Source organism: Barbatula barbatula (assembly GCF_947034865.1).
Source record: "Barbatula barbatula genome assembly, chromosome: 21".
NCBI lineage: Eukaryota > Metazoa > Chordata > Actinopteri > Cypriniformes > Nemacheilidae > Barbatula > Barbatula barbatula.
In genome coordinates this window covers 19,970,669-19,997,620 of record NC_136784.1, presented here as the reverse complement: position 1 = coordinate 19,997,620, position 26,952 = coordinate 19,970,669, and the positions used below count along the sequence as shown (strand labels likewise).

The following is a 26,952-nucleotide window of genomic DNA, read 5'->3' as shown; positions in this document are numbered from 1 at the left end:
GCCTCAGAGAACCTGGACTAAATGTATTTTTCATTTTTTTGGTCTATACCAAAATACAAATACAAATACAGTAAGAACACATGTGGTACGGACATGGATGATGCCTCAACTAAAACAATTAAAAAACAAAACAAGCTAGACATACCGAGCAATCGCAATATCATCGAGATCTGGGAATGTTTTTCATCAAGTACCCTAGCAACCCCCAGAAGTTCTTAAGCACCTTAGCAACCACCTACTGTAGAAGTTCCTTTGCTGAACATCTTAGGTTGTTTTCACATACAGTTTGTTATAAAAGAACCAAACCCAGTTTACTTAAAGTGAACCAGAATGGGAACTAGCCGAAAATGGCCTCAGTCCACTTTTGGTGATACTAATACTGATACAAGATTGTGATGATAATGTGATGTTCACTAGTAGGTCATATTAATGAATGCAGCAAACTAATGTTAAAAATAAAACTAGTGTGTTCTCTTCCCAAGAAAAAATACTCACAACTCAGACAAACCAACAGAAATATACAGTTTAACGTCACCACTATTGAAATTAACAGCACATAATAAACAGAAATAGACTTGACGTGTGATAAAGATCGATGAAAAATTATTATAATCACAATTAAATGCTCAACGCTCGAGTGAATATTTATGTTTGGTGTGTTAACACACGTAGTCTGTTTTTATTTCCGTTACAAAGCGCCCAGCTGCAGGTACATCAAGCGTCCAGGTACAAATGTCAAAACGAAACGCAAAGTGAACTGAGTCTTCACCGCCATTAGGTCTGAGTACGATTCGCTTTTGGGGCCTTTAAAGCGGGTCTGAGATCACTCGGACGGTTCACATATACAAGCTGAACTGCTCCGAGAGCGTTTGGAGGGCTCAAATGAACTAGGTGTGAAAACGCCCTCATACAACCATACGGAACAAATAATTGCTCCAAGCAACTGCCTAGCAACACTCTGGTAACCACCCACAACATCATAATAAAGACATAGCAACATGCTGAAAAGCACCTTAGCAACAGGAACACTTTAAGAGCTTTGGAAAGAGATTGCAGCTACAGCTCATTGAGTCCAGAGCACATCTATATGCAGAGCACATCTCACACCCTAAAGCCAGTTTAAACCTCCGGAAACATCACCAACCCAGCAAACCAAATACACGCATGTGTGTACACCTGCTCAAACAGAGCACAGCGGCGGCCGGAGGGAGTTTATGTTCAACAGTCCCACTATCACGAGAGAGAGAGAGGACGAGAGAATGAAATGAGATGTGTGTGCTGTACAGACAAACAGAGAAAATGAAGACGGCAAACAAACAAATGAAATTCAGTGTATGGATGCAAACAATGGTGATGGGGATGCTGGCATCTGTACAGTGATATACAGGGCTGTTGGTCAAACGGCAGTATTTCACACTCTGGAAGTGACAAAGACCTTCATCTCTAGTTTCTCTATGAGAACCGAACCTGTGGAAAGGTTTGTTTCATGCTGTTCTATGGCAACAATGTGTGAAGGTCTCAGAAGTTGCATTTGTTATAAAACAGCATAAAGACTCACCTTGTGTGGCGATGAAATGGTTGGAGCGCTGGTAACCCTGAAAATCAAAAAAGAAGAACATGCTTATTTAACTAACAACATTCAAAGTTATTGAAAGAGACCTTTCAAAAAGACATCAATAAAAAAAGAATTATTGTTCTGGCATAATCTTATTAAATGATGTCTCGCTAGGAGTAAATACTTTTGCTTTATGCTGGATATCAACTTTCTTCATAAGAAAGAGAAAATAAATAAATCAAGTTTGGCTTTAAGATGGATGAAAATATTTTTATAAAGGCTGAGAGAGAAACACAGACAGAAGGCACAACATGACATGCTGTAAAACTGTGAAGAATCGGCCTTTATAAAGCCTGATGGTATGAGATGTTGATGTAATAAATAAAAGATTTCCTACTTGACATTTGATAAAACAAGAAAATAGCATAGTATCTAATATCGTATTTTATCATCTGATATTGCATTTTAAGGGTTTTGAATTGAATTTACTGAGGCTAATCTTAGAACGGTTATCTCTCTCTGTTCGAACATAACACAAGACTGCAATCTAAATGCCAAACACAAAATGCAAAGCATGAAATGTCACATGCGCCTGTGACAGCGTGAGATATTACACGGCCATCTCTTGGGTGATTCTAATCCTGGTTTCCAAGATGTCAACCAGGATTTCATATAAACTTTCTTCAACAAATGTATTTTTGACAAGAATTCAATTTGAACAAATATTAGAACATCCAAGTATTGTTTTTCAGAATATTTCCAATTTACTTTTTTACGATAAAAATAGTTCATTCGTATGTTAACGTTATTCTTTGTGCATGGCAGAGAATGCAATTATCTATACAAGGAAAATGTTTTGTCAGACTGTATTTTAAGTAGGGAGCAAAATGGTCCCATTCATTCATTTAAGATAAATCCCAAGAAAACCGTGCGTGTATTGTATGATTTACATCTGGCAATATGCAGTGCATAAAAAAGTCACGGGGGGAAATTAAAGTTAAATATAATTGTAGTTCATTCAACACCAAGAAATCCATTATAAGCGTCGAATAAAGTTTCACAATATTTTACGTAGAAGAATCGGACCCCAGCACTACGAGCACATTTCTCATAAAACTGTGATTCAACTACTTACTGGGAAAAAACTATCCAGAAAAAAAGTATAGTAAATATTTTTGCAAAAGGACAGTGGGTAAAACATGGAGGAAAATAAATAACGCAAATTCTTCTATGAACAACAAGCATGATTGAAACGTCAAAGCTGATTAGATTCCTACATTAATCTGAACAGCATACTGAATGAGAGACCCTGAGTCAGATCTGGACCACCACAGTCTGATTCATTTGTTCAACACAGAGAAACGTGGGAATTATTGTTGAGACCATCACAGCCTTCAAGAGTCTTAAACCAAATGCTCAAAGGCATTTCCTAATAAACGAATTCTTTAACTTTCTCGTGGACAAAAAACTCCATGTGATGTTCCTCACATGTAAATCACGTTGGATTAAGTGCTGATCATCATAACTCATCATAAATAAGATATTTATCGGTTGATTTGCCCTACAAGTGTACAGTCAAAACATACTGAAACTACGACATACATTTTAGAATGTAAAAATATACACAAAATAAATTCTGATTCATGTGCAAAACACAACAAAGGTTACAATGTAGCCTGACAGCTGATGGTTCATAATTCGATTTTTTCCCCAATGGAGACAATCAATGAGGAAACATTTCTAGGACCAATATCAGTAAAAGTCATGCTCTATGACAAACAGCGAATGATAGATCTGGTACGGGATGTATTTATGGCGCTTTTCCACTTCACCTCGGCTCAGTTTGCTTTTCCACTGCAGTTTAGTACCGCTTCAAGGTGGTTGGGACTATACATTTATCGTCATAGTTGCACCACCTCTACTGCCGTAGCATCATCGTAAACGTGACACAAACAAAAAACGCACAACAAACAAGTAATGGAGCATATCGATGGCAGCAAAAAAAAATTTGGGTGAGAGTTTGGGAAATCTTACAACAAGGAGCAGACACAATAATTTGGTTTGCTCAATGGAGCACGAGGGTATAAGCTAATGTAGCATTTAGCATTGCTTAGGGTCCCAATCTCTATATTACAGTCACAAAGCATATAAAGAAATGCCAATATTACATATTAAAATGCATATTCTTTTTGCAAATCAAATGACGCTGGTAATGATTCTCTCTGCCCAATCACTGATCTTTGTGTAAACACTTCACATTTTTGTATCAGTCCAGGAACCTCAACCGAGGTGGTACTAAAAGAAGTATCAGGTACTAGGTACTGTACCCAGTGGAATCCCCCCAAAAGTGAGCTGCACCCCGCCGTACCATGCAGTACTATGCAGTGGAAATGTGCAATAACTCTCTAAATACATCCCACTTCAGCTTTCTTTTACAACCAGATAGCTGAACACAGAAAAGAAGGCATGGCATGAGGTCTTTAAGAAGCGTGCTAGGCCGATGCTTAAAGGAAGTGATGCAGTGAGAGCAAACGAAGCCAGAGTTAAGTCAAGTGCCAGAAAACTGATTCTGAAAGACTTCAGAGCCATGATACGCCTGGAGAAATGAGTGCAAAGAGAAAGAAGACAAGAGTACTTACTTCCCTGTTTATCCGAATCTAAGAGATCCCAAACAGTTAATTGGAGGAAAAGAGAGAGAGAGATGGTTGAACGAAGACAGAAAGAGAAACACAGAGAAAGAAGAAGACTAATTAAGATGATTTATAGAAAAACTAAAGGAAATAAAGGCTTAAGGCATCTTGAGATCTAAAAGCTAACTGATGCAGTCATCTCATGACTCAGTTTGTAAAAACAAAGTAAAGATCACATTTCGAGTCATGCACTAACAATGCGTGTCCGTATGGCTGAACTGGAACAATCCTTTCCATCAATGTATATTAGCAGCACAATTCAAACCCTTCAACCATGAAAACATTAGAACATTTTGTGTTCAAGTTGAAACATAAAAGTATGAAAGTATTCGTTTTTATAAAGCCGAGCTTCCAAAAATGGCAGGCAAAGTGTTGGTTTAGTACATCCGAGTGGTGATTTTAGGGTGAACGTGCCAAAGCTGTTTGCATTCATACCACATCTTTTATTTGACACTTTATTGAAAAATGTTAGAAATCAAGGTGAAGTGACAAGGTCTTGTATTCTAGCACATGCACCTGTGTAATAGCACAGGTACACACCAATTTCCAAGTGCTATTCATGTCTAGCTGCGAGAAGAACAGCAAAGCAGCTCATTTCACGAGCGTTGATCACAACAACGGGCCGTAAGTGGCGACAGCCATGCGCTTCGATGGAAATAAATGCTGTTAAAGAAAATTCATCTACATGTTAGTCAAGAGATCTTTAGTCCTGAGAGGTTTTCATTTCTCCAATCTACTGGGTAACCTTCCCACCAAAAGACCAGAAAATGGATTGATGGAGATTTCTGCTGAGATTCGTATAAATTGAGGCTTCTTATGTGGCACAGGAAGGTATATTCGAAAGCTTTTATCTATAAAATGGTAACTTCAACAGTAACGCCCTGGATAATGAATGTCTTCTATAAAGGATCAGCGGAAAACTAATGGTTCTGGAAAAGGAAAAGACATGTCTCTGCTAAAATCAGACAGGGTGTCAAAGCGGAAGAACAGTGTGCACAGAAGACACGAGGTGTGAATGACAGAGTGTAAAGAGAAAAAAGAGGAAAACTTACATCTATGTAGTTTGCATTGACATAGTCCGAGTTCGGATCAGCCAGGAGCGAATGCATTTTCACAAGGTGACGGTCTTCTGTGTACGGTTAAACATTAAGAGCAACGACAGTCAGTGACAAGAAACGAAAACTGATTATACATTTTCTTTCATACCAAAAAACTGACTATTTTATGCAATGTTTGTGTCTGCTGTGAGTTTAACAGAACTTCTAGGCCATTTGAATCAGATATTTGTGTCGTATTACTGTACAGCCTTTAAAACCCACTGAACTCTTTATAAACATACATAATGACATAATAAAAGATTTGATAAAAATATGAAATATAAAATCTGACATGTTCAGTGTTGTAACACTTACGACCGAGCAGGGTGTCATGTCTGCCCTTGGTTTTGTCCTTCTTGTCAGTTATGTCCCAGTCATCAAAGAAACTCTACGGACATACAGGTTACATCGGTTATGCTCAAAATACAACATGAATGAATATGTTGCGCGTTTAATTCAGATGAAATCAATACAATTCTTTTATATTTTTAGCCCAGCTTTGTGTAAAAATAGCTCATATTTCTGACCCAGTCTTGTGATTTACTGTTGTCTACATAAAATACAAATAGCCGCAGAATAAATGAAAAGACCATTTAAATGTTCATTTAATCGTCCTTTCTAGATGTGTCTTGGTCATTTCAGTCCACTGTTTGTTGTATTTCAACAAACTCAAACCATCATCCAAGTCATCCAACAGCAAAGTGACAGGCTGACAGCGTGACAAGACAAAACTGTTATAATAATCCAAGTTTTATTGCCTAAAAGTGAATATGAACTTGTTTTCTTTGCAGTATTTGATGTCTTTTTTCACCTGTTTCTCCAGTTTTCATTTTCTGCAAATGAATCCTAATAGAAGCAACATTTTAGTTTGAAATTTGGAAGAAAAATTGGTAATAGTTTCCAGAACGGTAAAAAAAGGTAAATTCGGAAAAAATGAAATGGATTTCACAGACTAGACCATATTTATTGATTATTTAGCAGATGTTTTGAAGGTCCCCACAGAGCAATGAACTCTAATGGCAGGTATTTTTCCCTGTCTACTGCCCTTGAGGTCACATATAGTCACATGACATTTACAGCTCAGATGATTGGTTCTTGGGTAGTCCTGGCCATGAGCAATGAACCTCCGCCAGCCAAACAACTGCCATTGACATGAATTGGAATACTAACAGAACGTTTTCAGCAGGTATGACACAGCCTCTTTTGTACTATCATGACACTATATTTCTTTTGAGTAGTAAAAAGGTTTCCTGTGGCATATTTGCCTGCCGTCATGTTTCCAAAAAATCACGTCGCTGCTTGTTTTCAGATGTTTTTTCTGTGTGTACACACAAAAAGCTGTGATGGGAAGATCTGAGCTCTGCCGGAGTACACCGGCTGTCTAAGTGCTTTTTAATGCCGTACAGTTTTTGCGCTAATGTTTGACAGCTGTTCAGCACACACACACCCAAAGCAGGTGAACCACAGCACCTGGCAATTACATCTAAATGACTGTAATTTAAAAAAGACCCCCCAAAATAAGTGCAAGTCACGTTTTCCTACTCGTCCATTAAATCCCCTTCCGCTTCTGCATTTTGTCAAGCCAGATGCACTTTACACATCACAGATGCATTATATTTTCATGTTGGGCGCAACGCCTGTTTTTATCATGTAAGTGTGGGGTGCTGATGAAGGGCATGTATGTTTGCCAACATCATAGAAAATAGATTGAATTATTTTCTTGTTTTAGCTATAACCCGGCAAAAATGTTCTAAGAACGTGTTGCTAACATTACTCCCCTGCTTCAAGCTTGACACGATTTATCATTTGGGTACGATTTAATGGGAAATTTGTAATTTCAGCTCTTCGTGACTTCAGCTCTTCCAAAGATACTTTATGTATGTAAAGTAAACTGCAATATATGCTTTAGATTCACATTTATATTTATGCATTTGGCAGACGCTTTTATCCAAAGCGACTTACATTGCATTATCCTATACATTTATACATAGGTATCTGCAATCGCCAGAGAACAACCCTGTGTTGTTAACGCAATGCTCTTACCACTGAGCTACAGGAAAGCTAGATGTCAATAGAGTGGCAAATATTACAGATTGCAGCTTTAAATATCCAGAGCTTTTTTACTCCTATGCAAGACGTTGTTTTTTGAGTCTGGATTTCTCTGAAAATATACTTGTCACATTGTATCCGGTTAGAAAACAGTTGAAATCTTTTTAGCACTTCTGTGTTTGAACCTCACTTTCGAATAAGCGTTCTCCTGTTTTCAGTGAAGACCCCCGTAGGCTCAGTTGCTACCCTCCGTGACATTTTCATCAAAGTCTGTCGTACTTTCATTCATCCTCAACCAAATCACATAATCAATATCCATCTCAAATCTTTTCCTCCCACTCATGGTCTTAAAGATAAGAACTGAAACACCAAAACCGATCCAGCAACAATGAAAATAAGTCATCAGAAAGATTTCTCTAAAATGGCTGTTAAGCTGTCACCATGCGCCCAAATGTGAAATAAACTAAAAAAATGTTTACATTTGCCATAAAAAAGGTATTTAGACCCAACCCAAGCTTTCATTGACTCAATGTCGATTTGACATTTCATGTTACAAAACATCAACAAATAGCGCAAGCAAAACATTTCACAAATGAATTTAATTTGAATTAATGTGTTAAGTTTGAAGATGTAAATCTGGCATCACCTCATACTCTTGTTTAAAGCCGTAGCCCTCTCCTGTCTTCATCTGGTTGATGTGTTGAAGCAGGTCAGCCACTCTCACAGCCGGATGGAGCTGTCCTGTGTGGTACGGTGAACTTTTCCTCCTGCAGTGTCTTCTGGGAGTTCCACCCAACAGACTGCTGGATTCATTTACAGTGCTGCGCTGCTCATCTGAGGGTGGACACAAACACAAACCCACTGTAGTCTAAAGGGAACAGGTTTGAGTGCACTCAACAGTGGACATCCCAAGCCTTTAACTCGCTACACATCGCGACTTGTGAATTGCAGTGGGACTTAATTCGCTGAAGAGGGATCAGACGTGCTAACACTGTGAAACTGTGAGCGTGTGAATTGAAGTTAAACTGCAGAGGTAGAGATGTTGAAGTGATTTTCCAAGAGTCAGAAGTGCCGTGGGAATCCTCTTGCGAAAACAAAAGCTTTTGTGTCCAAAAGAGATGCCCTTATATGAGACGTACCGAATTACTTTGACATTTGTGTATGACATTTCTCTTTGGATTCAACGGCATGTATCCTTCAACTCAATCACAACACCAAATGGAAATGGGTCTTTTGTTGTGTTGTCTCTTGTTGGCTGCAGGCTCAGGGTGCATCAGTGTCAGCGCCAACTATCCATCAACATATTAATGAAATGAAACGCTATGGCAGGAGACCCAGGAGGACCCCACTCCTGACACAGAGTCTGTTTGCCAAAATGTACTTGAGTAAGCCAAAATCCTTCTGGGAAAACATCTTGTGGACAGATGAGACCAAGATAGAGCTTTTTGGTAAAGCACATCATTCTACTGTTTACCGAAAACAGAATGAGGCCTACAAAGAAAAGAACACAGTACCTACAGTCAAATATGGTGGAGGTTCAAAGATGTTTTTGGGTTGTTTTGCTGCCTCTGGCACTGGGTACCTTGACTGTATGGAAGGCATAATGAAATCTGAGGAAGGCCCAGTGTCAGAAAGCTGGGTTTGCGTCCGAGATCGTGCAGGACAATGACCCCGACCATACTTCAAAAAGCACCCAGAAATGGATGACAACAACTCGCTGGAGAGTTCTGAAGTGGCCAGCAATGAGTCCAGATCTAAATCCCATTGAACACCTGTGGAGAGATCTTAAAATTGCTGTTGGGAAAAGGCGCCCTTCCAATATGAGAGAGACCTGGGCAGTTTGCAAAGGAAGAGTGGTCCAAAATTCCGGGTGAGAAGTGTAAGTTTATTGATGGTTATAGGAAGCGATTGACTTCAGTTATTTGTTCCAAAGGGTGTGCAACCAAATATTAAGTTTTAAACTCCTTTTTTTTGTTTTGTTCCAGTACACACAAAGGGAAATTTTTTTTATAGCAAAACATGTGTTAATGCGAGAAATACTTGATTTTCTGGAAATATTTCAGGGGTGCCAACAATTTTGGCCATGACTGTATACTTAAAAACATCAGTGTTAAGTGCGATTAATCGTGTTTTATCACCGAAGAAATGTGTCATTAATCCGATTCTTTTTTAATCGATTGACAGCACTATTATTAATCTGTACATGCTTGACTTTGTGCCTTTACAGCTATATCACAGACACAGAGGGCTAGTTTATTCTTCTGTAAGGTTTCACAAGCATATACAGCACAAACAGTGTGATGTAGATAACATAAGCACAGACATCTGGAGGAAGCGGCAGAAAGCCAGTGACATTATAACACTCGTCTTTTCCACGGGATGAACGCGGACGCTTACTCAGAGATGTGTGGGGGACATCATGAATACGTGTAGGTAGATTACACTGATCCATTTGCAAACAATGACTAATGGAGATAAACAGTGGCTTAACACGACTAACGCAACAGAGCCCTTCATTTGTTATCTTCTATTAAACAATAGACGCATTAAGTGTGTGTATCAAGACTTTGGTGGTCTGGCTTTGATCTGTATCTTATGTGGTCTGGGAGACTGGTCCGTGTGTACTCATGTATTTAAAGAGCAAACAGGTCAGAGTCTCCTCTACACCTCAGACTTTGTGAATGTGAGGCGTGTCCTCAACAGATGAATGCAGCATAATTTATCAGACTCAGCACAACCGTAGGGTGGGGTGTGGGGGTCTGTGCACTCAACCGCAGCGTTCATTTAGCTAAACAATCAGTCACAGTCACTCAGAGCATATGCGTACACAAGTAAACTGTGACCGCTTGCTGAATCACAAACAATAACAGCTTTAAAGAGTTTCGAAACATTAAACTTCAGAAGTTTGTTGTACAGTTCATACGTTTCTTCTGTTGATTTATTTCTATGATTATCTGTAGGCATGAATGCTTTAAGTTATTTACCAGTGAGTGTGATGATGAAACAATATGTACGCTTTTTCTACTAGCACACTGTTATATACTGTATTTTGTTGATTTGCGTACTTCCTAGATGTCTGAATCCAGAAAAACATCACAGTTTATTCTATTCAACGTCCATCCTAATTGGCGTCACGTCTGTGTTATTCTTACCTTCTGCTTTTCCACTTTTTTAAAGCAGTGGTGCTGCGCAGCCCCATCGTGAAAGCGACCCAACCGTTCTCAACACACTTTAATGCCATACTGTACATTAATAGCATTTTGTGCCTTTACAATCACAACCTTTACAAGCTTACAAACAAAACACACTCCAGGTTTCAACAGATTACTAAAAAATACGCCCTTCTGAACGACGTGCGCATGTCTGTCCATCATTTACAAGAGCAATACAGCCAGCCTGGTCTTAACGTGGCTAAATCAAATCCATTTATACGATGTGAATATTACAAAAATAAAAAGTTCGGAAAAATGTTAGTAAAGGTATCTGTCTCAGGTACAAAAGCTGATTGAACCAAAACACGAACAAATTCATCGCGTTAAGTTGAGAATGTGTTTCCACATCTGTGAGATGTCACAAATAAAATCAACTTATTAGAAACTATAATAAACAAACTTATAAGAAGTATTCAAAATGCTTGACTGAAATGTATTCAACAACGTGCCAGTGAGATTAAACAAAAATGTATTTTTTGTTTGTGTTATTTCACCTCGTACTGTTTTCTAATTTAAACATGCTGCTGAATTGTATAAATATCTTGTGTTTAAGTCTACAGTATTTTGTCTTTGGAGACGGCAGCGGGGTGTTTGTTATAAATGTAAATCCAGTGTTTAACTCTATTATTACTAAGTGTGCCATTGTCATTAAGTGCTGCTATTGAAAAACAGATGAACAATGTTTTCTTGAGTTCATATATTGCTTAAAGACAGTGTTGAATAAATGCCAATATCATCTATGAAAATGTATATAGATACGTGTCCAAGTGCACCAATCACAACCGTGGACATTTTCCTTTGTCTGTAAGAGAACGTCCATTGATGCAAAATGTTTTTGACACAGTTTGTAAAATGAAGATGGCATGCGTGTGCTGGTGTGTACTCACTGCGAGCAGTGCTGTTATGTGAATCCATGAATGTGTGTGTGGTGCGGTCGTCCTGCTGAAGCGTGCTGTGCTCTGTGGTACTGCAGTCCAGTGATCCCAGTTTCCGGCTCTTCTCCTGACGATAGGTCATCACCGCTTTGTTTATGTTCACCTTCTTCCTGCTGCGGAGTATGAGACACATTAAAAGAACGAGTGCACATGACTGGAGAAGAGAGAACAGATAAAAGATGGTGAAGAGGCTCCAGTTGACTAGAGGATTGTGGGATTTATGATCACAAATAACAGCAACAAGATTCTTTTGCATTTTCTAAAGAAACAAAGATGTGGTTTCCTACTTAAGTCCATCATGATGCTAGGGTGGCTAAGGGATGTTTGTATGTGGTCACTTAGGAGTTCTGAGTGATTTTATAGGTAGTTAAATGTAGTTGCTAATGTGTTGTGAGTGGTGTTAGCATGTTGATACAGTATACAGTTGCTGGGGTGTTCTATGATGTTTCTAGGGCATGTCTGCTTGGTTGCTAGGGTTAGTCAGGGGTGCTGTTGGCCAACACTGGGTCGCTCCTTCACTGTGAAGTCTGTGAAGTTTTCCTGACTTTTGTATTTCCCCAGCAAACTAGTTGATTGGTGATGTATTCAATATTTTAGCATCTCCATGATGCCTGCATTAGCAAACACCGCTAACTATTCAAAGGGAATCTGGAGATGGTAGAGGGAGAGAAAAGACGGAATGTGGATGGAAGACAGAACTGAAAAATGGGTTTTATGGAAACGGATAAGAAAGTTACTTACGGGTAGTACGGGTATGAATAGATGTCTCTTCTGATCAACATAGAAAGAAAAATTGACACCCAGTTAGGTACGTTCTTGAAATATTAACCAACAAATCCGAACTAGAAGCTCATTTGAAAAAGCTTCAATCTTTTGAGACTAAATCAAACACTGATGAACACATTATTCAAAATCACATGATCTTGACTGACTTTGGATTATGAAACATCAGATCACGTGTGTGGCTCAAATCAGAATCCAACAGATCAGATTCCATGTGGTTTGTGCTGTTCACACCATCATGTAAAAAACTGATCTGGGTCACATATGAGCAGTGGCATTAGACTACAGTATGAATTCGGCCTCAAATTCTCACTTGATGCCTATAGAAGTTTTTCCGGTGTTTTCAATGCTTCCACCATCTCTGTCATGACATTTAGTTTCAACACTTTAGTAGTGTGGCTACACTTAGCTTCTTGTAGACCTCCGCAAAGAATCAATGTTGAGTAGTAGTTTTAAATTAATTCAATACAATTAATACACAATAAGTAAGGGGGATGCATTGCTAGTACATATCGTGCTTATTACACGGCTACTTGACACATGAGAAAAAAAACTGGACATGAAATGTGAATTCGAAATATTTTTTCAGCTCATTTCAACCGAATGCAGACCTTCTGTGAGGAAAATGTGTTTTCTGTCCGTTTTAAAGCGTCACAGATCCCAAAACAACATTTATTTAGATCTTGACAGAGTTGGTTGTGTTGCACATTATAGAAAACAATGTTGGTGTAACAATATCGTCAGATGAAGAACGATGCCACACAGAAAGTTGAATTGAACAAGTAGTTAAATGAGTCCAGGCAAACTGAAAAGTGCACAGGGAACATCCAAGTAATACAATCCAAAATAATATCCACAGAGAAAACAGGCAAAAATATTCCAAAATATAAATCATCCCGGAGTTAGCGGGAGCGGGAGCGGGAGCGGGAGCGGGAGCGGGAGTCCACGAGTAGCGTATTGAACAATGACAAATGCGGGCGCGGGAGTCCACGAGTAGCGTATTGAACAATGACAAATTACAACTAGACTGGACAATGAACATGACAAAACACTGGGATTTAATAGAGTCCATGGGATGGGGTTCAGGTGGAGTGTTATGATGAGTGTCAGGTGCGGGGTAATCAATGAGGTCAGAGCGGTGCATTGCATGATGGGAAATGTAGTACAGAAGTTAAAAGAGTGTAGCGTGGAGGTGGCGCCGCTGCATGGGGCGTGGTTGACGAAGGAAGGGCAGATTATTACAGTAGAAAAAATTAGTTAATTCTGAGTTTTTTTTGCGCTATTTTTGCCTTCCGGGATTAAAATCCTCATCTGGTCAATGTCATAGGATGTACGTGTTGATGTAATAAAGTAGATTGATTACACATCGGTGTCTCATAATTATTCATGAGACTGGGTTTTCTTGACCAATGAGAAGACATTTCTCCTAATTATTCATGACAGTCACTGAGGCGTTCATGGCATATGATAGTAATTGGCTTTCCTGTATCTCAGTGGTAAGAGCATTGTGTTAACAACGCAAGGTTGTGTGTTGGATCTCAGGGGATTGCAGATACATATGTCAAATTTATAGGATAATGCTATGTAAGTCGCTTTGGATAAAAGCGTCTGGCAAATGCATAAATGTAAATGTAATCATATGGATAAATGAAGAAAAAACTTACCAGGAGTTGCAAAAATACATACTCCAATAATTATATATAAAAGTATAATTTTATGTGAAATACATTATGCGGGGGGAAGGGCTTCTCCACTGAAAGTGATACATGACAGTGAAATTGTGGCGCACAGAAACAGGCCCGGATTCCCGTTTGGATCTCTCGGTGGGCCGGAGCTCGTGTAGACCAGTACAGCTCGATGTGTCACATTCAGAACTCAAACAGACGGAGGGGACTTCCGGGGTCTCCTGACCAGCAGAATGTGAGTCGCCTCATTAGGGTCCCCGTCTCCCATCCCGGACCGATCGCCAGTTTAAGCCTGCTCGTCACAGATGCGAGTAAGGCAAACTGTGCTTTTAGAAATGGAGACAAGTGGACGTTTGGACTCGCTCATGAAGGAAGTCTGTGTCAGGACTGCAGTACCGTGACCTGAGGACTTTTCCATCTCTTCAAATGCGGTAACTGTACTATTAACAAGAACAGTTATACTTGCGCTTAATTCAAAATAAAGACTCATATTACATTTGGTGGTATCTGTAAAAACGAAGTATGATTGGTGTAAAGACCATAGACTGTATAAAACCGGTTATGATTCATATTTAAGATGTGTAATCGGATCACTTTCTCTCGTATAAAACATTATAATGATTCTTTATTATTGTTTAGAACGATTTTATTAATTATAAGTATTGATCAAAATTCTAATGAATCTAAAGTTAACTTCGGGCCAGGTGCGTCTATAGGCCATTATCTATTGAGCTTCTCTGGGGTTTGTTTCTAAATCCAAAGATTTTGACTGAAGTGTGAACAGTGTTTCATTTTAGCATGCGCCTGGTGAGAACAGTGTGAGAATTGTACGCTGCGACAGTTTAAAATTCTAGTGCTTTCACATGAGCACATGATTTAAAATGCTGAATTTGTGTGTAAAGTAAAAAAAATAAGAAACAGATTTGCATATTGTGAGAACACGACAAGAGTGTTTATGGATATGAGAAATGAGTCGTGTTTGTATTGCTGTAAATAAAACAAACGGACAAAGTGCACATTAAAACTGTTAAACTGTCATAAACGCCACAGATTTACTTTTCTGACAAACTGTTATTCACACAAACAACAGTCTTCTGTGTTTTATGACACAACCATTACAATTCTGTTGGCAAAACTATTTCTCAATGGAAAAGCACCTTTATAAAGCTCCTACATCAGTCATGACATGATCAAAATTATTATGCACAAACGCCCCTCAATAGCTCTTGAGGAGCTTAAGCTTTTAATAAATAAAGGATAATGTAAACATCATCTGCTCAATAGATAAATATCATCATGATAAAAGGAGATTCTGTATCACCGTCAACAGAAGGGCTTTGTGATCTTTGTGACATTATCCTGCCTACTACATGACCACCAAGAAAGTAAAAACAAGTGCATTTACATCTGAAAAATACTTCACTTGATCATCAGACTCGAGTATTCAAAAGAGAGTTGTGTTACAATAGTCTCTCTGTGAAGACCATCTACATTTCCATTTGATATGATATGAATGTGACTGCGCACACATGCTCACCCTTTCTTCACAATAATCACAATAGCTCCCAGCAGCAGGATGAGAACCACCAGACCCCCGGCACACGCTCCCAGGATCAGACCCATGTCCTCGGCATGCTGGGATACCTCCAGAGCGCGCTTGTGGTCCTTGCAGGCCGCTGTGAGTGTAAGGACAATAAAAATCAGGGAGAGACAGCAATGTAGAGAATAGAGATCCACACAAAAGTGTGTTAACAAATGGAAATCTTATAGAACATTACTTATAAAAAATTGTGATGATTAGTGATTAGAATTGTAAATGATGGGTTACTGTATGTAAGAAGATACTAAATATGATCAGCACACATGATTAACTTTCATTTTCCTTCATTTTGTCCAGAAATATGATTATTGTATACTAGTTTTTTGCCGTTTCCATCATATTAAGCTTTAACTATAAGATAACACTGTGCTAGCAGCTTGTGTCTCGTCCACTATCCTACTTATTTTAGCATCGTATATTATCACGAGCAGCAGTTGAGCATTGAGAGATTAGAACAGACGCCAGGTAACGCTGGCTCATGACTGTATGTTAATCTGGTGAAGGTATCACAGCGGTTGGACGGACATGAAGAAAAGCTTTATCGGCATCAGGCAGCCCATGATCAAGCCACAGGGAAAAGAGCTCAACCTGGGACGGCCTAAGAGCGAAAACACACCGGGACTTGAAAAGCTGGGGACAGGTCAGTAACACGAGAGACACATGTAGGATGGATATCAACAGACACTGCATTGAGTGCTTCCAACCGCATCACCATATTGTAGTGTCTTCCTGTATGTCAATGGTTTGAACTCCTACCCAAATTACTGAATGTCTCTTTTCTCTAATGTGTTTAAAGCACACAGGCTTCCTGCTCATTGAAAACAGCTCACATTTAGGCATAATGGACATGATTTCAGCTCTTGGACTTTGGATGCAGTCTAGTACACAAAGTCCTGCAAGTAAGTGTCCCAAATTGACTGGACATTAAATCTATTCCCATCAGAGCAGCCTTTGGTCATTTATGCACTTTAGACACTGGCATAAAGAAACATGAGGTTCCCGTGCACTGTTTTTGTTGGTTCAACTTAAAAATTAATTGTTAACTCTATTTATTTTTCGTTGAGTTAACCTATACTGTTACATTGAATTAATTCTAAAATTTAAGGTAACCAAGTAACTGATTTTTTTAAGTTGAAGCAACAAAACAACAAATCATTTTTACAGTGAAGGCAGGGGCGTGATTTACACTGGAGACAGGGGGGACATGTCCCCCTCACTTTTCTAAATCCTGTTCGTGTCCCCCTCACTTTCAAATTTGTTTGGAATGATTTCTTTAACCGAACGCCTTCATCGCCACTGAGAGGGACACAGAGAGTCTACCTGTGTCGATGCGCGCGTCCCATGCATACTCTATAGATCATTGAAAGATTGTTTTCAATCACGTGGTCTTGATTTTAATTTAATATAAATTTGTTTTCACGGTGTCGTTGTCTTATAATAGACTTCTATGGGGAAAAAACATGTATCCTCATTTAATAAGGACTCGTTTTTTAAACAAAAGTGTTTATGATGAGGCTTCACAGAAACGTGGGCTTCCCTGATCGTTGTTAAGGAAAGTAAAACCCCGTTAAGCATTTTAGAAAGTCATCCGGCTCGTCTCCTTCCGACCGCAGATTCAGCTTTACGAGCCATGTTTTCCTACGTTTCTCTCATTTTCCCCCTTCCTGAACATCATCTTTTGCTACACGACAAAAACACCTTTTGGTTTCATGGTTTAATCAATTCAAACAATGAAACACATTGCAAAACATAGGTATTTTGAATTAGTGATAGATCAAAAAAATGTCCCCCATTTTGTGTCCCACCCACTTGTCAAACCAAAGTTCCCTTTCTGTCGGTCTCTCGACGTTGTGTCGAACCGACAGATGGGGTTCGCCCCTGAGAACCTATCATCTTCTGACTATTTTGAAAAGGCCAATGAAATTGGCGAATGAAATTTGCATGCCGGGCTCCGCCCCCGGATATCCGGGTATGAAAGGGGAGCCGGCGTTGCCCGCTGATCTCTTGGGTGCAGTACACTCATCGAGGACGGGGACGGACACGGTGGTTGCCGCAGGTGTTCGGGGGTCCGACCACTGTGGCAGCCTCGTGGATTCGTCCTGCCCGCACTGCGCGCGGATGGCTATTCAGACGTTGCGTCACTGCGGGCGGATGGCTATTCAGACGTTGCGTCACGGTGGCTGTGTTCTGTAAGATCCAGCCAACACCTCGTTTGCTTCCCGTTCTGTGACCGCAGCGGCTACGGCCCTGCCGTCAGCGGCGGCGAGCAGCGAGGGTGATGTGGGGATTATCATGAGCGTTAATCCGTCAGCCGGCCGGCTCGCTGACCGCTCGCGCCCCGTCTCGCTTGTTTGGCAGTTCCCCAAGGATGGTCCTAAGCCATCTTATTCCTCAGCCAAGCGCTCGGACACGAGCCGTGGAGATGAGGTGTCTCTTGCAACATCGGAGCGCGACCTGCTGACATCAGACTCTGGCGATTCCCTGAAGCTCCCTCCCTCGGGAGGTCGAGCACAGGTGAGAGCAGACGTCAAGATGTCAGCCATGCTCGCTCGGAGCATGCAGTCGCGGGTATCCGCAGACGGCGGCCACCTGGGGAGCTTGACCTAGACTCACCGTCCAGGGCATGTAAGGTCTCGACATCTCTGGTGTTGAGGCTGGCAGTGCCGTGGGCCAAGCTGCCACCACTCTTACGCCGTGGCCATCCTGCAGGCCAGGGCGCTAAAGAGAGCCCCACGGGGTAAGACCGACCCAAGTAGTGCCGCCGCCGACTGGCCCTCCGGGGACCTTGGTGGCAGCGCAGGCTGGGTCGGACGATGTCCACATCAGTGGCCCGGAAAGACGCCTCTGACTCAATCTTGCGCAGGCGGGCGATGTCGAGAAAGGCCACTTTCCCGACTCCCCTTAGCACTGTTAGTCATTGAACCAACCCCCGTGGGTTGATGAAGCAGATCGTAGCCCCCCCTGTGAGGTCCCTGGGTGTTTGGTTAGCATTTCAAACCATCACGGTGGCTGGGAGTGTGGTCCGTCTCGGCATTCGATCCAGTTCGCCAGACCTCCGCCGGACTTTGGGCATCCTCTTACCTCAGCAGAGCCAGGGATGTTCCCGTGCTCCAGGCCGGGGCTGCCACCCCTCTGGCGAAGGCGATCGAACCGTCCCCTCGGCCGAGATGTCCAGTGGCTTCTACAGCCGCACTTCATCATCCCCAAAACCAGGGGTCGCTGCATACCTTGAGCAGCACCTTGCAAGGGTGCCGTTCAGGAGGCGCAGAAGCGCGTCCTGGTGTCTGTCAGACGCCAGGAGTGGTTCATGACAACTGACCGCATTCTCTCATGTCCAGTCCCGTCGGCACTGTCGAGGGGCTGGCATGTCAGTAACGGGTCAGCCGGGAAAAAGAGCAGCTCTCCCTGGCGCAGAGGTCCCCTTTTCCTGGTAGAGAACTCAACACTGTCTCCATGACGGCGTGCTCGCTCTCGAGCACGCACAGTCAGTGCTGAGCTGCTTGAACTTTCAGGCAGCAGCCAGCGGTCCCCTGAAATCAGTTTCAGAGGCTCCTGGGCATGGTGTCCTCGGGGGTGGCCTGTCCCCCTCGGGCTGACGCACATGGGACCGCGACAGCACTGACTACAGAGATGAGTTCCCTGGAGAGCGTGGCGCACTGGCAGTAGACGTATCGTCATTACGCCTGCTGCTGTCGCATCCTAACCCCAGGCCGGTCGTGAGGCCGGTCGTGGTAACGACCGACGCCTCCCTACGGGGTGTGGGTGCGGTGTGCAACGGGCGTGCAGTGTCGGGTCGCTGGATGGGCCCCCGCCTGCGTTGGCATATCACTGCCCTCAAGTTGCTAGCTGTCCTGCTTGCACTGATGAGGCTCCGGCCTCTCGTGCAGAGCCAGCATACTGGCCCGGACAGCACGACCGGCGTAGCGTACTAAACCTCAGGGTGGCATTCGCTCGCTGCAGTCATCGCAACTCGCCCAAACGCCTCCTCCCGTGGAGACAGCAGGTGGCAAAGCCTCTGCATGTCACACGCCCACCGGGTGTCCTGAACCAGACAGCCAAGCGCTCTCTCGTCAGTTGACACCTCGTGGGAAGTGACGACTCCACCCCTGCGGGCCGGCTTGGGTGTGGTTTGGGCGGGCACAGGTGGACCTGTTGCCTCCCTGAACACCACCCAGTACCGCTGGGCACTCCCTGGACGAGGCCCCCCCCCTCGACACGGAGGCCCTAGCGCGCAGCTGGCCGCAGGACAAGCGGAAGTACGCTTCCCCCCAGTGAGCTTCATTGCGCAGGTCCTGTGCAAGGTCTGGGAAGGGAGTATCAAGTGCTGCTAGTTGCGCCTACGGGCCCAACTACACTTGGTCCTCGGAGCTAATACTCCTGACGACAACTCCCCCTGGCCAAATCCCCTGGCGAAGGGCCTACTCGCAGGGGATGGGCACGTTGTGGCATTCGAGCCGGATCTTTGGGTCTGGCTCCTGGATGGGACGAGGAGTTCCTGGATGATCTACCCCCCACAGTGGTGGAGACTATCACTCAGGCAAGGGCCATGCCCACAAGGCTGGATGCCTTAAAGTGGCGCCCCTTCTCGTCCTGGTGCTCTTCTCGAGGAGAAGACCCGCGGAATTGCTCGCTCAGGAACGTGCTGTCCTATTGCAGGAGAGGCTGGGGAGTAATCTCCCCTTCCACATTGGAGCGTGGGTACCCGCTGTCGCGGTTATCACGTACCAGTTGCTGGTGAGCCTCTGGGGCGGCATGACCTGATTATTAGGTTCCTCTAGGGCGTGAGGGGCTAAGGCCTCGTCCGCGCCCCGTACCCTCTTGGGACCTTAAGGTGGACCTTTGGGTCCCCTTTTTTCGGGCCCTGCGGAGAGCCCCCTTCCTCGTCCGCTTCCGAAGTGTGCACCGGCACTTTTATCGGATCGGGCGGAGGACGAGGCATCCCTTGTTTCTGCATGCACGGAGAGCTCCGCCTCGGGGCGTTCCTCTCGCGATGCAAAAGCATTAGATGAGCGTCTCGGGCGGTGACGAATGCAGTCAACCGTCTTAAGCTCGACTGGCCGCAGGAAAAAGAGACCCACAAGCACTCAAAACTAGACGACAGGTATCTGTCGGGTGGCCAAGTGGACGAGCCCAAAAGTCGGGCCCTCCCCTTTTTTGATGATCTCCACGGCGAGGTATCTCGGAGCAGACTTGCTGTCCAGACAAGCTGTGAATAACAGGGAATGGAAACTCCACCCCTAGAGAGTCAGACAAATCTGGGAAAGATTTTACGAAGCAGAGGTGGACCTCTTTGCTACACAGGAGACAGCACAATGTCCCCCTTACTTCTCGCTGAGTCATCCAGCTCCCCTGGGTCTGGACGCGATTCCTCTGCTCCCGGGAGTCCTAGCGAGGGTCCGTCAACAGGGGTCTCGCCTCTTAATGATAGCTCCCCGTTGACCAACCAGAATCTGGTTTTCGGACCTGGTATCCCTCCTTGACAACACACCATGAGCGATCTCCGGTCTCAAGCACATGGGGCGATACTTCACCCCCGTCTAGAGATTTGGAATCTCCATGCCTGGCCCCTGAAGGGTACCAGCTGAAAGATGCTGGGCTTCCGCCCGAAGTAGTAGAGACTATTCTAAGTCCCAGGGCTCCATCCACTAGAAGGAGCTACGCTCTTAGATGGACTGTTTTTGACAGATGGTGCATAGTTCACCATGCAGACCCTATTCACTGCCAGATTGTTTCAGTGTTGGAGTTTCTGCAAGAGAAACTGTCCTCAGGAACAAGCGCCTCTTTTGAACCTATGGAGTCAGCACATATCAAGCTTCTGACCGTTAAAACGTTTTTTCTAATGGCAATCACCTCTCTTAAGAGAATTGGAGATTTGCAGGCACTCTCGACCTCGCCGTCCTGTTTAATTTTTGCCCCTGGGATGGTCAAAGCTATTCTACATCCTCACCCGAGTTATCTGCCTAAAGTTCCGTTCTCCACCGTGCACCCGGTTGTTCTTGAGGCCTTCTGTCCTCCGCCATTCACGACGTCAGAGCAGGAACGATTACACCTACTGTGTCCAGTACATGCTCTTCAGAATTACATCCACCACACTAGCCAGTGGCGTAAATCCGAGCAGCTTTTCATATGTTATGGGAGCCGCAACAAAGGGGCGGCTGCCACCAGGCAAACAATGTCACATTGGGTAAGGGATGCTATCGCTCTGGCCTATGAGGCCCGCGGTCAAGCTTCACCTCTAGGTGTCAGAGCTCATTCAATAAGAGGGGTTTCATCTTCTATGGCCTTAGAAAGAGGTGTCCCCTTGCAACAAGTGTGTGATGCGGCAGGCTGGTCCTCTTTTTCCTTGAAAAGAAATCCCCTTTTTCTCCATTGCTAGAACAATGTCTCCTTGTATGTTCACTAAAAACTTTTTTTGCACGCTGGTCTGTCTTCTTAATGTCTTGTACAAAACATCACTGACGGATGGTTTAACACATCAAACAGATGCACCCTTCATAAACCAATTAACATTTCTTGGACAGAATATTGTATATGTGGCAGATGTAATGCAAACTTTGGCTGCGACCCTAACAGTCTGTGTTTGGTAAGAGCGACAAGTAGTAGAAACGGTCTACTTTCGACTTCCATTTCTTCCACATTGGAGGTTCAGGAAGAGCATATCATTCCAGTGTGACTTGGCTGCAAATTTGAGGAAGTTGTAAAGGGAAACTGGCGGCCATTTTAAATGGGCCCCATGTGGTCTTGTGGGTGTCTGTCTCCATTTTCCATTTTCAGAATGCAGTCAATTTCCAAACGGCTCTAGTGAACAGCATGAAATCTCTCTCTCGATTAGTCTGAGCCCCTGTGGCGTATCCTACAGCAGAAATTGCCATTTGAAAAATCACAGAAATAGAAGTTCATCATCATTATGCCATCTGCAGCGGTAATGTTAATTACAACATTCTCTGTTGTCAGGCTAAATAAATACAGAAAGAAACCAATATTGCAGGTACTGTAAAGCAAGATGCTCAGCAGGTAGGACAGTATAGTAGTATGTGCTTAGTGTGTGGTTTCATGTAAATACTTCATATTCAGATTCACAGTTGAAATTAACGAAATGATTAACCAATGAATCAAATATAAGAAACTTGGTATTGGAAACTTACTGTATAATTTGTAGGGAATTATAATACCGTATACTATAGGAAAGTGGTTGTCAAACTTTTTCGCAGTAAGGCTCCCTTTGTGTAGAGTGCATCACTTTGTGCCCCCCCAAATAAAGACTTATAATCGTAAGGTAAGAATTTTTAATAAACCGGAAACATGTTCAGTTATATATTGCTTTGGTTGCTGGTCTTATTTTTTATGTTTGATTGCATAAAATCTATGACAAATTTCTATATTTCATAAAATGCCACAAAATCTGTGGCCCCCTGGATTCACCTGCCGACCTCCCCTTCCTCCCCAAGTTGAGAACCACTGCTGTAGGATACATTCACAGATTTAGAAATAACGCTGGTGAGGTATCAAATATTTTTTCCGCATAGCTTTTAAATGTAACATTGTCTTCATATAAGGAGCTCGCCCATGCTGCTTCAAATACTGCCTATGTAGGCAGCACACTATGCATTGCTCCAATCAGCTTTTTTATCTTTTATCTCGCTTGTTGCTTTTTCTCATTTTCTCTTCTTTTCGGACACTTTTGTTGGAGTCGAATGAGGAATGCTTGGGTAATGTGCATTATAATGCCAGGTGAATGGAAAGCATCAGCGATTGCGTTTAGCGAGAGTGCCACGTTAAGATAACAAATAGGAATTCATCTCCCGATAAAGTGCGAGTGAGAGAGCAGCGGGGACGTTCGGTTAGCGTTGATATATGTGCTCTGTCAATGAGACATGCCCTACAGTGTGTAAACAGTGCAGATAAAGAATGAATTACCTTTACGAGCGATCCGAATGCAGTTAATCCGGGTCTCCTGAGGACAAAACACAGAGTGGATGTAAGTTATCAGGGCTATCTGAGGCTAAGAGCATGTGTGTGTGTGTGATTTCTCTGAATATGTGACTAGCGATCCACAGACGGCAAGAAATAAATAGAAATGTTTGCTTTGATGACATTTACTAGCAAATGAATAGGAACGTTAGTTAGACGTGAAGGTCCTGCAGTGCCTGGTAACACCCCAGCTGAAATGAAAACCCATTTAGAATGCTGTAGGCCGCTGTGGGCTGCGATACGTGAATCATCCGCCGAATGGGACAGTAATAACTGAGAGTTATGAGTGATAATAATGAATATCAAATATTGTTTGCTAAACTAACACAAAACAACTTGTGGTGTTAGCTAACACATCATCAAAACGTTACCATGTTAAACATGCAATATTGGGTTAATACAGTACACATGAAAAAACAAATCAACACATGTGAAAGGTTTTGGCATTTAAATCCTAGCAAGACTGCACAACTCTCGCCTCTGACTTTCACTGTTCCAAGATGTCTGAAGAGATTAAACATGGCATCTTCGTAAACGTATGCCTTAAACAACATGATGCAACACGGAGAAACATTGGGTTCAACAATTACATTTGAGCTTGTTTTAATCATTTTTATTGTTGAATGAATTACACAGTGCAACAAGTTGTTGTTTCGCTCGACCTTTTTATAGTTCTCGTGCAATTGTGTGGTGCTAATTATTGTAATGATATTATTTATCGTAATAATATATATGTATATACAGACTGAGCAGGCCGGGACGAGAGCGTGAGGGAACGGCGCGAGGCCGGTCACGTGAGTGATAATGAGCATCAGCTGTGCGTGTACCGCCATGTTAGAATCTGGCTATAGGAAGACATCCTGGAAGACAGAAAAAGCATGAAATAACCACTCCGAAACTTTCCCTTTAAATGTTGGTCCACACACAGAGTGAATAATAGAGACACATTAGCAAATTAAGATTTACAGATGCAAATTTTGACTTCACTGGGCAATTATGCAAATTCCTCGACCTAGATTGGAGTGGAGACCTTTCTCGCCCAAAACTGCTGTTAAATTGCCTTTTTAATTGAAAATCAGCTTCATGTTGTTTCCTCGTCTCGTGGCCATCGTTCACCAGGGCAGATGTCACAACATTAACACAGATGTCTAACACGTCCTTTAAGCGTGTCCGGCTGCATTCTGTACAGGTTACGGGGCTCTAGGGTGATGCTGAAGACCAGCTGTAAAAATAAGCGCTTTTCAGATGAGATGATATTATGCGGCTCACGTTTTATATTGGTTTACCAGGGGCTGTTACACGCGGCACTGCCCAGATATTTTACAGCCAATATTCAGAATACAAACGTGTTTATCTGTCAGATCCATTCATGTGATTTACTGTTACGGTTGGTGATGAGGAGGGATGGACTGCATTTATCTTTTAGAAGTAGACAACATTTGGCTTCTGGTTGACGTCACTGTAAATGTATACAATACCTAATGGAGGTTTGTTCAAATTCCCAAAATATGCTTGCCTTAAAAAAAAAGGTAAACATGACAGATAATGCTCATTTTATTCCAAAACTAAGCCTCACACACCATATGCCTGTTGGGATTCACTAAGCAGCTTTGTCAGAGTAATAACGCTTTAAATTCAGGCCAGTGTGAAAGTGCTTCATGAACCCGCACCTCATTATCAGGAATAAAAGTCCAAATTAAAACCATCAGTGGCATTCATGTTTAAAATATTCATTTAGTCTGATTGAAATGGTAATGCGTGTGGGTGCCATTAACAATAACCTGAATACATTTGACTCATCTTGTGCTTCAATGAATTCACTTTGAATGGCGAGTGTCAGGTGTTGAGTGGTTAATGTTACTGTCTGTCACCTATTACATGTTCATTACTGCCCATTAGAAGAGTGACTTTAACACAATCGTATCAATAAATAAATACTACCTCTGGAAGGTCAGCTAGTTCTCCTGAATGTACTAAATCCAGAGTCAAAACGAGTGTTTTGGGTTCGGGTTCTATGCTGACAGCTACACTTTTCTAGAGTCAATATCGAAAACCAAACGAATTAAAGCATCTAACCAAAAAGAAAGATTTTGCCATCATTTATTCATCCTCGGGTCATGTTACACCAGTATATGAATCTTTCTTCTGAGGAACACAAAAGAAGATATTTTGAGAAAAGTGGTTTTGGAAGACAATGGGGTTCAATGTCGTTTGGTTACCAATGTTCTTCAAAATATCTTCTTTTGTGTTCTGCGGAAGAAAGAAAGTCTAACACATTTGGAATGACATTAAGGTGAGTGATTGGTGAAGGGACTCATATTTTTGGGTGATATCTAATACGTGTTATTTTCTGAGCAAGATGTAATGTACAACAATCTGAGTTTCTTCATAACACTGAAATCTTTTCAGAACCCATGCATCTGTTTTTGTTGGATGGCTTCCCTCTATATAGTTCAGCAAATGGTTGTTGTTTATTTAAACAAATTCTATTAACGCATCATTTACCAAACAATTACCTTCTGGTTCAACAAACCGTAAGAATAAACTGATATATTGATAAATGTGATGTTTAGGTGCTGTAAGTAGAATTGACACATGTAAAGACGGTTTGAGAACAGAAACTAGATTTGTTGAATGTTGTTATCGTTATTAGTTGTTAAACTGATTTGACACCCATTGTTAAAATACATGGCCAGGAATATGCTCAACATGATATTTAGATTGGCACAAAAACAAAAGAATTTAGGTATCAACGGAAGTAGTTCACTCAAAAATGAAGATTCTGTCATCATCTAATTATCATTCAGCCTTAATTTGTTCCAAACCTTTATACATTTCTTTGTTCTGTTGAACACAAATATAGATATTTGGAAAATTGTAAGCAACTGACATATGCCGGGCACAATTGACTACCATAGTAGGAAAAATGCTTGTATTTTTTCTCTTTGTGTTGTGTTAAAGATATTTGAATGAATTTAGCAAAGTAACTGTTCTGGGGCACCTTTGACTGCCATGTTTTGACTACCTTATAATTTTCAGTCACTAACATACTACAAAATATGTGTTCAACAAAACAAAGACATTTAAAAAGGACTGGATCTACTTGGGGTTGATAAATTCGTGACTGAATTTTACATTTTTGGGTGGGGTATCTCTTTAAGGAATAAATCAGGAAGAGATTAAGAACATAGTGAAGTTTAGATTCTCGAAGCATCCCGCTGTAGCGTGTGCAGACTAAATGATGTGTGGCAGCAAATTCAAGTTTCATGTATGAAAACCTCAAATTAATCTTTTCGGAGAGCTGCAAGTGTATTGCATCCTCTACCCGAGTGTGAAGATGCGAGAGTTGACTAATTCTCTCAATGGGTAGAAGGT

General features: G+C 42.1%; 1 protein-coding gene across 1 annotated transcript in view; it reads right to left on the bottom strand.

Annotated features, from left to right (window-relative positions):
- ptprua (protein tyrosine phosphatase receptor type Ua) overlaps nt 1-26,952 on the bottom strand; it is a gene marked incomplete at its 5' end in the record, with an annotated part of 184,481 nt that overhangs the window by 32,006 nt on the left and 125,523 nt on the right. Inside the window, 9 exons of the mRNA XM_079485390.1 lie at nt 1,559-1,595; nt 4,195-4,212; nt 5,298-5,374; nt 5,658-5,730; nt 8,038-8,225; nt 11,491-11,651; nt 12,280-12,309; nt 15,544-15,682; nt 23,524-23,560. Of these exons, the coding sequence (XP_079341516.1) occupies nt 1,559-1,595; nt 4,195-4,212; nt 5,298-5,374; nt 5,658-5,730; nt 8,038-8,225; nt 11,491-11,651; nt 12,280-12,309; nt 15,544-15,682; nt 23,524-23,560 (760 nt within the window). The remainder of the gene's footprint in view (nt 1-1,558; nt 1,596-4,194; nt 4,213-5,297; nt 5,375-5,657; nt 5,731-8,037; nt 8,226-11,490; nt 11,652-12,279; nt 12,310-15,543; nt 15,683-23,523; nt 23,561-26,952) is intronic.